This window comes from Ranitomeya imitator, chromosome 4, assembly GCF_032444005.1.
Source record: "Ranitomeya imitator isolate aRanImi1 chromosome 4, aRanImi1.pri, whole genome shotgun sequence".
NCBI lineage: Eukaryota > Metazoa > Chordata > Amphibia > Anura > Dendrobatidae > Ranitomeya > Ranitomeya imitator.
In genome coordinates, this window is record NC_091285.1 from 290,115,035 (window position 1) to 290,127,572 (window position 12,538).

Sequence of the window (12,538 nt, forward strand, 5' to 3'; positions counted from 1 at the left end):
GATTTCAAAAATTTGGCTGCGCCACTAAGGGGTTAAATCAAACACTGGCTTATTATAAATGTTCAACATCTTTAATATGCCAAACAGCAGTTACTGCCACCAACTGCCTTTAGTCCATAATAAAGAAAAACGGCACATCCAATCATTTTCTTCATGATTATATCCTATTATATTTCATAAAGTGTATATACGAGTGCTTGATAGTTTCTTAATATTATTATAATCACCACTGTGAACAAAACATCCAGATTGCAATACGGGCTTCAGCAAGCTCCCGAGCTGCAGTGAGTTCCTTGGTGTGGACTGTCCATGCGCACCTGCAGTTGAATGAAAAGAGAGAAGAGGCGCTGACCAACGAAGATCGAAATGCACCTATGGCGACACTTAGGGGACCTCCCCTTTGTCAAGCATGTATCGCTGTCTGGATATTTTGTTAAGACAGTAACAAGTATTTGTATATGCACTTTATGACATATAAAAGGATATTATCCTGAAGAATATGAATGGATGTGCCGCTTTTCTATATTACTTCTTTTTGTCTCAAAAGACTTTTTTACAACCCTGCTAACTATTTGCAGCAAAACTTTTCATGATTCTGTGGTTCATGGTCCAATATTTTAGCAATTTCAAGAGTTTTGCGTCACTCAGTCAAGACTTTTAACAATTTTAGACTTTTGTGAGTCAATTAAATAACTTTTTTTGGCCTATTTTACCTGAAGAAAACAAACAAACAAACTGCCTAATAATTCTGCACACCTTTATGAAGGGTGTTGATATCCCTTGGCAACACCCTCCCTCATTACACAAATAAACATCATCTTATATGGTTCACAGTAAAAAACCATTCAAGTTTATACAGCTTAAAGATAGAATTCAGTGGTTTTTCTATATTGAGTCTAGAAACTCAAGGATGGACTTAGAGGGATTCAATGATGAAGGTCTCATAAAATTAAAGAAGTAATATTATGAACATTTTACTTCATAATCCTCTATCTACTAGAGCTACTTTACTTTATAGAGATTTCTCACATAGTTGTTTTATGGTAGTGCATTGTTGTTATCTCAATAAATAATATATTTTATTTTTGGAATTCTCTTTATCTGATATAGTGTTCTACAACATGTGGAGTAGGAATCCAGTATAGACATGTGTATTGTAGGCTAAAAGGAAAAGGCCAAGTTGATGCAAAATTCTGCAGTCCTGCTTTCCGCCCCAACAGTCATAAGCACTGTACATTGCCTGACTGTATCCAGTACCAATGGAAGGCAGATGAGTGGCTAGCTGTGAGTATTGATGATGATGAAGAATGCATTTTATATTATTTATTTTACAGTATTAATGGCGTAGCATTGATTTTTTTAATATACCACATTTTTGTCGCACTTGCTCTTGATCAGATTCATTTCCTGTATTAGATATCTGTTTGTATAGTTTACATGCTTATAATAACTTTTTATGCATAAGTGTCCCACAGATTGTAATCAAGAAGAAACGAGGAGGAAAGTAAAATGTATGGATATTCAAGGCAGATCTGTGAATGAGTCCTATTGTGACTCAGCTGCTAAGCCACTTGCCACTAAGAAATGTCCAAATACTGCATGCAGGCATATCCTTGTGACTGAAGATTTCTCTCAGGTATTGTCTTTCATTCCATAAACAAGATGAAAAATAATTAAATGAAAAAGCTGAACTATAGAATATTTTATTGAAGGTGCAATGTGGACAGGGTCGTATTTGGAGTGCTGCTGTAGGCACTTTACATGTCCCACTGATAAGTAAGACTAAGGCCTCATTCACACATCAGGATTTTGGGATCAGTATTTGTATGTCAAAACCAGTAGTGTCTTCCAAACACAGAACAGGTGTCAGTCCTGGCTTTGGCATACAAACACTGATGCAAAATACTGACCAAATACTAATGTGTGAATGAGGCCTAAGGCAAAGGTCATACGACTGTTTTTCTCTCATCCAAGAAAGTCTAATTATGCTGATCAAATTCTGATCAGACAGACTGTGATCAGAGCATGATTAGATTTTCTCGGATGTGGAGAATAAAAAAAAAATCTTCTCCATTCTGTCAGTCCGTGAAAATCGGACTGCATTCGGATGTCACCAGAGTGTGGTCCAATTTTTCCCCGTAAATGGGCCCATAAGAGGAGTGCTATCTGACATAATGACGGACACCAGTCGTCCGATTTTTACAGAATGAACATATTGTGTAATTGTTCAATTTAAACAGAATAAACATATGCAATATAAAAACAACTTGCAGCACATATGTTTTGTGTTTTGAGCTTCTTTTAACGACTTAAGGTGTCCAAAGACGCAAAGCGGTTAAAAAAAGTAACCTGTCTATTTCATACAATTTAAATATTTAAAAAAAAAAACGGTGTCCTAAAGATGTCAGAAAAGACAACTGAAAGGAAGCAAAAAAAAAGTTGTTTCAGGACTACGGTGTTCATTTTAGGACATGGTCACAAATCAAAGTCAAACATCAGAAAAACTCTGTCTGATACCTGATTCTGATACTTGAGTCTGATACCTGAGTCTGATACTTGACTCTGATACCTGACTCTGATACCTGACTCTGATACCTGACTCTGATACCTGACTCTGATACCTGAGTCTGATACTTGACTCTGATACCTGACTCTGATACCTGACTCTGATACCTGAGTCTGATACTTGACTCTGATACCTGAGTCTGATACTTGACTCTGATACCTGACTCTGATACCTGACTCTGATACTTGACTCTGATACCTGAGTCTGATACTTGACTCTGATACCTGACTCTGATACCTGACTCTGATACCTGACTCTGATACCTGACTCTGATACCTGACTCTGATACCTGAGTCTGATACTTGACTCTGATACCTGACTCTGATACCTGACTCTGATACCTGAGTCTGATACTTGACTCTGATACCTGAGTCTGATACTTGACTCTGATACCTGACTCTGATACCTGACTCTGATACTTGACTCTGATACCTGAGTCTGATACTTGACTCTGATACCTGACTCTGATACCTGACTCTGATACCTGACTCTGATACTTGAGTCTAATACTTGAATCTGATACTTGACTCTGATACCTGACTCTGATACCTGACTCTGATACCTGACTCTGATACCTGACTCTGATACCTGACTCTGATACTTGAGTCTAATACTTGAATCTGATACTTGACTCTGATACCTGAGTCTGATACTTGACTCTGATACATGAAATTAGTAAAATTAGCTAAAATTAGTACCTGGGATCACTTGAGCTTGTGGTGCAATGGTAAGGCTGACGGCTGTAGTCTCTAGACGCCGGATCCGTTTTTTTTCCACCGGATCCGTTTTTCTTCTGCCGAATCCATTTTTTTTACGCCGTCTCCGTTTTTTTTACGCCGGATCCATTTTTTTTCGCCGGATCCGTTTTTTTCCCCATATCCGTTTTTTTTTTTCGCCTGATCCGTTTTTTTTTCTGCCGGATCCGGTTTCTTTACACCGGATCCGTTTTTTTCTGCCAGATACGTTTTTTTTCGCCGGATCCGTTTTTTTACGCCGGATCCATTTTTTTTGTCCGGATCCGTTTTTTTTACCCCGATTCTGTTTTTTTTTCGCCATATCCGTTTTTTCTGCCAGATCCATTTTTTTTCGCCGTATCCTTTTTTTTTACACTGGATCCGTTTTTTTTCACCGGATCTGTTTTTTTTCTGCCGGATCCGTTTTTTTTACGCCAGATCCGTTTTTTTTACGCCGATTCCGTTTTTTCGCCATATCCGTTTTTTTTTTTGCCGGATCCATTTTTTTCGCCATATCCGGTTTTTTTTTACGCCGGATCCGTTTTTTTTTTTACGCCGGATCCATTTTTCTTCACCGGGTCCGTTTTTTTCCGGCAGATCCATTTTTCTTCTGTGGAAAAAATGGATCTGGCGTAAAAAAACGGAATTGGCATAAAAAACGGATCTGGCGTAAAAAAAACGGATCCGACAGAAAAAAAATGGATATGGCGAAAAAAAACGGATCCGGCAGGAAAAAACGGATCCGGTGTTAAAAAACGGATCCGGCGTAAAAAACGGATATGGCGAAAAAAATGGATCCGGCAGAAAAAAACGGATATGGCGAAAAAAAAACCGGAATCAGCGTAAAAAAAACGGATCTGGCATAAAAAAAACGGATCCGGCAGAAAAAAACGGATATGGCGAAAAAAACGGATCCGGCGTAAAAAAAACGGATACGGCGAAAAAAAATGGATCCGGCAGAAAAAAACGGATATGGTGAAAAAAGCCGGATCCAGCAGAAAAAAAACGGATCCGGCAAAAAAAAAACGGATCCGGCGTAAAAAAAAACGGATCCAGCGTAAAAAAAAACGGATCCGGCGTAAAATAAATGGATCCGGCAGAAAAAAACGGATATGGCGAAAAAAACGGATCCGGCAGAAAAAAACGGATCCAGCGTAAAAAAAACGGATCCGGCGTAAAATAAATGGATCCAGCAGAAAAAAACGGATATGGCGAAAAAAACGGATCCGGCAGAGAAAAACGGATCCAGCGTAAAAAAAAACGGATCCGGTGAAAAAAAATGGATCCGGCAGAAAAAAACGTATACGACGTAAAAAAAAAATGGATTCGGCAGAAGAAAAACGGAGACGGCGTAAAAAAATGGATCCGGCAGAAGAAAAACGGATCCGGAGGAAAAAAACGGATCCGGCGTCTAGAGACTACAGCCGTCGGCCCTACCATTGCACCACAAGCTCAAGTGATCCCAGGTACTAATTTTAGCTAATTTTACAAATTTTACTAATTTCATGTATCAGAGTCAAGTATCAGACTCAGGTATCAGAGTCAAGTATCAGAGTCAGGTATCAGACTCAGGTATCAGACTCAGGTATCAGACTCAGGTATCAGACTCAAGTATCAGAATCAGGTATCAGAGTCAGGTATCAGAGTCAGGTATCAGAGTCAGGTATCAGAGTCAAGTATCAGACTCAGGTATCAGACTCAGGTATCAGACTCAGGTATCAGACTCAAGTATCAGAATCAGGTATCAGAGTCAGGTATCAGAGTCAGGTATCAGACTCAGGTATCAGAATCAGGTATCAGAATCAGGTATCAGACAGAGTATTTCTGATGTTTGACTTTGATTTGTGACCATGTCCTAAAATGAACACCGTACAGGACAAATGGGATCCCAGTGTGTCCTGAAGTGTCTTCTGCTTGAAAAACTTGCAGAGTTTGCAGGCATCTAAAAGACATTGTGTGCACATACCCTAAGGCCGGCCCTAAATATTAGATAACTGTTGACTTAACTATGTCTCAGTTTATTGTTCAGCCAACAGCCTTTCAGCCTATGCTGCCATGCACAGAAATACTCACTCAGCCTATTACAACATCTACATTAATGCATCACCAGGATCACCATCAGTACATGACTACATCACTAGAACCACCACCAGTAGACAACTACATCGCCAGAACCACCGTCAGTGATTAATTACAATGCCATATCAGTCCCATATACAATTGTATCACATGAATCCACATCTCCCAGCATGTACTTAGCAATAGTAAGGAGGTACTGGAAGCTGTTCTTAAAAGTCATCATCAGACTGGGATCATACAGGAACCAAAGTACTAATTAGGTGCAGTTAGTAGAGCTATTAAACATTTAAAGAGTGACTTAACTTTTAGGAGATATACTACATGTTATAGGTTTATTAATTTTGAGCAGAGTAGTGTGGATCTGAGTCTTGAGACTTTGATTGTTCAAAAGACGTCTTAGAATGAACAGCTTAGGAGACAGGACTATGACTTTCTATGGGATTTGCTCTGCATTATGCTCTTCATTCCACTGAGCTGCTCTCTTCTAAGAGGTTGTTTGAGCAGCTGGTGGGGGTCTCAGGACCAGATTCCCCATTAATCTTCTGAGAATGAATGAGTCTAAAACATATAAAAGAATCTCCCAAAAGTTTAGTTATCCTTTAAGGTTAATTTACACTGCGGCCAATAATTGGAAACGGCTTATCAGTCTACCTAAACTGGCTGTCAATGACCCAATGCATGAGCAAAATGTTTGTTCGTTGGGTGAAATTATTTTTAAGCTTACCTAAAGGGTCTGTCACCCCAAAATGCCAAACAAACTGCATAAACATTTAAATATGGAACATAACCCCTATAAAATCATACCAGTCATATACAGTTTAGATTAATATTTGCTGAAAAAATCTTTTAATATACAAATTAGGGCAATTCAGTGCACTCTTAGCGTGGCCCTTGCTTTGGTGCATCTTATACACCATAATATACCATCATATTTGCAGTCCCTTGTCTTTATTGATGGTAATCGCTTGGTAAGAGTGAGCAATGTCTAAAATCAGTTTGCATTTTGAACTTGCGATGTGAATTGACACTAGAGGAAAACAATAGTGCTCCAATTGTCAGTGCAGATACACACCACGGCCGCCACTCGATGTTCCTGAAAGTGGAGCAAGCAAATTGCTCCAGTGAAGAGAGGACCCTGCAATGTTCACATGTTGTCCGCTTGCGTCAACACTTCTCATCTTCATTGAAGCCGCTCAAGAGGCAGTCAAAGACAGACAAGATCTAGGCAGCCCTCACCAACTTGTTTGCAGCACCTCAAGAGCAAAATAGGAGTGATACAGGCATCAGAACGCACCTGCTGCCAGACTGTGTGCGCCTTTTTGGGGGGGGGGAGAAATGTGGTCAATTTAAGGAACGCTATGGCTATAGAGCACACTGCAATAGATTAGTGGTAAGCAAACCTTTTATTGAACCACTACGCGTTTCGGCAGCGGACTGCTACCTTCCTCATGTGGGTTTCATGGATTTCAAATGTGTTTTTTTGCACCTACTACACTAGTTTTTGGTGGGAATTTTTTTGTCTGAAAGAATTTTAAGATATATATTAACCCCTTAATCCCATATGACGTACTATCCCGTCCAGGTGACCTGGGACTTAATTCCCATTGACGGGATAGTACGTCATATGCGATCGGCCGCGCTCACGGGGGGAGCGCGGCCGATTGCGGCCGGGTGTCAGCTGCCTATCGCAGCTGACATCCGGCACTATGTGCCAGGAGCGGTCACGGACCGCTCCCGGCACATTAACCCTCGGCACACCACGATCAAAGATGATCGCGATGTGCCGGCGGTGCAGGGAAGCATCGCGCAGGGAGGGGGCTCCCTGCGGGCTTCCCTGAGACGATCGGTACACGGTGATGTACTCACCGTGTACCGATCGTCTTCTCCCTGCAGGCCCCGGATCCAAAATGGCCGCGGGGCTGCATCCGGGTCCTGCAGGGAGCACTTCCGGGTCAGGATCAGGCTGCAGCTGCAGCTCTAATCCTGCCCGGCTGTATGTCAGATCACCGATCTGACAGAGTGCTGTGCACACTGTCAGATCGGTGATCTGTGATGTCCCCCCCTGGGACAAAGTGAAACAGTAAAAAAAAAAATTTCCACACGTGTAAAAAAAAAAAAAAAATCCCTAAATAAAGTAGAAAAAAATAAAATATTATTCCCATAAATACATTTCTTTATCTAAAAAAAACAAACAATAAAAGTACACATATTTAGTATCGCCGCGTCCGTAACGACCCAACCTATAAAACTGGCCCACTAGTTAACCCCTTCAGTGAACACCATAAGAAAAAAAAAAAAAACGAGCCAAAAAACAACGCTTTATTATCATAATGCTGAACAAAAAGTGGAATAACACGCGATCAAAAAGACGGATATAAATAAACATGGTACCTCTGAAAACATCATTTTGTCCCGCAAAAAACGAGCTGCCATATAGCATCATAACCAAAAAAATAAAAAAGTTATAGTCCTCAGAATAAAGCGATGCCAAAATAATTATTTTTTCTATAAAATAGCTTTTATCGTATAAAAGCGCCAAAAATTAAAAAAAATGATATAAATGAGGTATCGCTGTAATCGTACTGACCTGACGAATAAAACTGCTTTATCAATTTTACCAAACGCAGAACGGTATAAACGCCTCCCCCAAAAGAAATTCATGAATAGCTGGTTTTTGGTCATTCTGCCTCACAAAAAATCGGAATAAAAAGCGATCAAAAACTGTCACGTGTCCGAAAATGTTACCAATAAAAACGTCAACTCGTCCCGCAAAAAACAAGACCTCACATGACTCTGTGGACCAAAATATGGAAAAATTATAGGTCTCAAAATGTGGAGACACAAAAACTTTTTTGCTATAAAAAGCGTCTTTTAGTGTGTGATGGCTGCTAATCATAAAAATCCGATATAAAAAACGCTATAAAAGTAAATCAAACCCCCCTTCATCACCCCCTTAGTTAGGCTAGGTTCACATTGCGTTAATGGGTTAACGCTAACGGACAGCGTTGCACGGCGAAAATGTCACAATTAACGCCGTGCAACGGGTCCGTTAGCACACCCATTGACAGCAATGTGATTTTCGGGTGTAGCGCATCGCTAGAGCGTGCCATTTTCAGCTCGCGCTAGCAAGGTGCCGTTCTTTTGTGGCGCGCCTCGGACGCTGCTTGCAGCGTCCGCGGCGCGCCCGAGGTCCGATCCCTGATCTTCCAGAGCGGGGACGTTAACGCGACACCTAAAAAGACATTGCGTTAGCGCAATCCACTAGCGCTAGCGCTAAACGGATTTCCCTAACGCAATGTGAACCTAGCCTTAGGGAAAAATAATAAAATTAAAAAAAATGTATTTATTTCCATTTTCCCATTAGGGTTAGGGCTAGGGTTAGGGCTAGGGTTAGGGTTAGGGCTAGGGTTAGGGCTAGGGTTAGGGTTTGGATTACATTTACGGTTGGGATTAGGGTTGGGATTAGAATTAGGGGTGTATCAGGGTTAGGTGTGTGGTTAGGGTTACAGTTGGGATTAGGGTTAGGGGTGCGTGTGTGGTTAGGGTTACAGTTGGGATTAGGGTTAGGGGTGCGTTTGGATTAGGGTTTCAGTTATAATTGGGGGGTTTCCACTGTTTAGGCACATCAGGGGCTCTCCAAACGCGACATGGCGTCCGATCTCAATTCCAGCCAATTCTGCATTGAAAAAGTAAAACAGTGCTCCCTCACTTCCGAGCTCTCCCGTGCGCCCAAACAGGGGTTTACCCCAACATATGGGGTATCAGCGTACTCGAGACAAATTGGACAACAACTTTTTGGGTCCAAGTTCTCTTGTTATCCTTGGGAAAATAAAAATTTGGGGGGCTAAAAATCATTTTTGCGGGAAAAAAAAGGATTTTTTATTTTCACGGCTCTGCGTTGTAAACTGTAGTGAAACACTTGGGGATTCAAAGTTTTCACAACACATCTAGATAAGTTCCTTGGGGGGTCTAGTTTCCAATATGAGGTCACTTTTGGGGGGTTTGTACTGTTTGGGTACATCAGGGGCTCTGCAAATGCAACGTGACGCCTGCAGAACAATCCATCTAAGTCTGCATTCCAAATGGCGCTCCTTCCCTTCCGAGCTCTGCCATGCGCCCAAACAGTGGTTCCCCCCCACATATGGGGTATCAGCGTACTCAGGATAAATTGGACAACAACTTTTGGCGTCCAATTTATTCTGTTACCCTTGTAAAAATACAAAACTGGGGGCTAAAAAATCATTTTTGTAAAAAAAAAATAATTTTTATTTTCACGGCTCTACGTTATAAACTGTAGTGAAACACTTAGGGGTTCAAAGTTCTCACAACACATCTAGATAAGTTCCTTGGGAGGTCTAGTTTCTAATATGGGGTCACTTGTGGGGGGTTTGTACTGTTTGGGTACATCAGGGGCTCTGCAAATGCAACGTGACTCCTGCAGACCAATCCATCTAAGTCTGCATTCCAAATGGCGCTCCTTCCCTTCCGAGCTCTGCCATGCGCCCAAACAGTGGTTCCCCCCCACATATGGGGTATCAGCATACTCAGGACAAATTGGACAACAACTTTTGGGGTCCAATTTATTCTGTTACCCTTGTAAAAATACAAAGCTGGGGGCTAAAAAATCATTTTTGTGAAAAAAAAAAGAATTTTTATTTTCACGGCTCTGCGTTATAAACTGTAGTGAAACACTTAGGGGTTCAAAGTTCTCACAACACATCTAGATAAGTTCCTTGGGAGGTCTAGTTTCTAATATGTGGTCACTTGTGGGGGGTTTGTACTGTTTGGGTACATCAGGGTCTCTGCAAATGCAACGTGACGCCTGCAGACCAATCCATCTAAGTCTGCATTCCAAATGGCGCTCCTTCCCTTCCGAGCTCTGCCATGCACCCAAACAGTGGTTCCCCCCCACATATGGGGTATCAGCGTACTAAGGACAAATTGGACAACAACTTTTGGGGTCCAATTTATTCTGTTACCCTTGTAAAAATACAAAGCTGGGGGCTAAAAATCATTTTTGTGAAAAAAAAAGAATTTTTATTTTCACGGCTCTGCGTTATAAACTGTAGTGAAACACTTAGGGGTTCAAAGTTCTCACAACACATCTAGATAAGTTCCTTGGGAGGTCTAGTTTCTAATATGTGGTCACTTGTGGGGGGTTTGTACTCTTTGGGTACATCAGGGTCTCTGCAAATGCAACGTGACGCCTGCAGACCAATCCATCTAAGTCTGCATTCCAAATGGCGCTCCTTCCCTTCCGAGCTCTGCCATGCACCCAAACAGTGGTTCCCCCCCACATATGGGGTATCAGCGTACTAAGGACAAATTGGACAACAACTTTTGGGGTCCAATTTATTCTGTTACCCTTGTAAAAATACAAAGGTGGGGGCTAAAAATCATTTTTGTGAAAAAAAAAGAATTTTTATTTTCACGGCTCTGCGTTATAAACTGTAGTGAAACACTTAGGGGTTCAAAGTTCTCACAACACATCTAGATAAGTTCATTGGGAGGTCTAGTTTCTAATATGGGGTCACTTGTGGGGGGTTTGTACTGTTTGGGTACATCAGGGGCTCTGCAAATGCAACGTGACTCCTGCAGACCAATCCATCTAAGTCTGCATTCCAAATGGCGCTCCTTCCCTTCCGAGCTCTGCCATGCGCCCAAACAGTGGTTCCCCCCCACATATGGGGTATCAGCGTACTCAGGACAAATTGGACAACAACTTTTGGGGTCCAATTTATTCTGTTACCTTTGTAAAAATACAAAGCTGGGGGCTAAAAAATCATTTTTGTGAAAAAAAAAAGAATTTTTATTTTCACGGCTCTGCGTTATAAACTGTAGTGAAACACTTAGGGGTTCAAAGTTCTCACAACACATCTAGATAAGTTCCTTGGGAGGTCTAGTTTCTAATATGTGGTCACTTGTGGGGGGTTTGTACTGTTTGGGTACATCAGGGGCTCTGCAAATGCAACGTGACGCCTGCAGACCAATCCATCTAAGTCTGCATTCCAAATGGTGCTCCTTCCCTTCTGAGCTCTGCCATGCGCCCAAACAGTGGTTCCCCCCCACATATGGGGTATCAGCGTACTCAGGACAAATTGGACAACAACTTTTGGTGTCCAATTTATTCTGTTACCCTTGTGAAAATACAAAACTGGGGGCTAAAAAATAATTTTTGCGAAAAAAAAAAAATTATTTTCACGGCTCTGCGTTATAAACTGTAGTGAAACACTTGGGGGTTCAAAGCTCTCAAAACACATCTAGATAAGTTCCTTAGGGGGTCTAGTTTCCAACATGGTGTCACTTGTGGGGGGTTTTAATGTTTAGGCACATCAGGGGCTCTCGAAACGCAACATGGCGTCCCATCTTAATTCCAGTCAATTTTGCATTGAAAAGTCAAATGGCGCTCCTTCCCTTCCGAGCTCTGCTATGCGCCCAAAAAGTGGTTTACCCCCACATATGGGGTATCGTCGCACTCAGGACAAATTGCACAACAACTTTTGTTGTCTAGTTTCTTCTCTTACCCTTGGGAAAATAAAAAATTGGGGGCGAAAAGATCATTTTTGTGAATAAATAAGATTTTTTATTTTTACGGCTCTGCATTATAAACTTCTGTGAAGCACTTGTTGGGTCAAAGTGCTCACGACACATCTAGATAAGTTCCTTAAGGGGTCTACTTTCCAAAATGGTGTCACTTGTGAGGGGTTCCAATGTTTAGGCACATCAGGGGCTCTCCAAACGCAACATGGCGTCCCATCTCAATTCCAGTCAATTTTGCATTGAAAAGTCAAATGGCGCTCCTTTCCTTCCGAGCTCTGCCATGCGCCCAAACAGTGGTTTACCCCCACATATGGGGTATCGTCGCACTCAGGACAAATTGCACAACAACTTTTGTGGTCTAATTTCTTCTCTTACCCTTGGGAAAATAAAAAATTGGGGGCGAAAAGATCATTTTTGTGAAAAAATATGATTTTTTATTTTTACGGCTCTGCATTATAAACTTCTGTGAAGCACTTGTTGGGTCAAAGTGCTCACCACACATCTAGATAAGTTCCTTAAGGGGTCTACTTTCCAAAATGGTGTCACTTGTGGGGATTTCAATGTTTAGGCACATCAGGGGCTCTCCAAACGCAACATGGCATCCCATCTCAATTCCAGT

At 41.5% G+C, this 12,538-nt stretch overlaps 1 protein-coding gene across 1 annotated transcript in view; it reads left to right on the forward strand.

Annotated features, from left to right (window-relative positions):
• ADAMTS20 (ADAM metallopeptidase with thrombospondin type 1 motif 20) overlaps nt 1-12,538 on the forward strand; it is a 507,015-nt gene that overhangs the window by 434,782 nt on the left and 59,695 nt on the right. The window contains exons 30-31 of the mRNA XM_069764742.1: nt 1,111-1,284; nt 1,466-1,636. Of these exons, the coding sequence (XP_069620843.1) occupies nt 1,111-1,284; nt 1,466-1,636 (345 nt within the window). The remainder of the gene's footprint in view (nt 1-1,110; nt 1,285-1,465; nt 1,637-12,538) is intronic.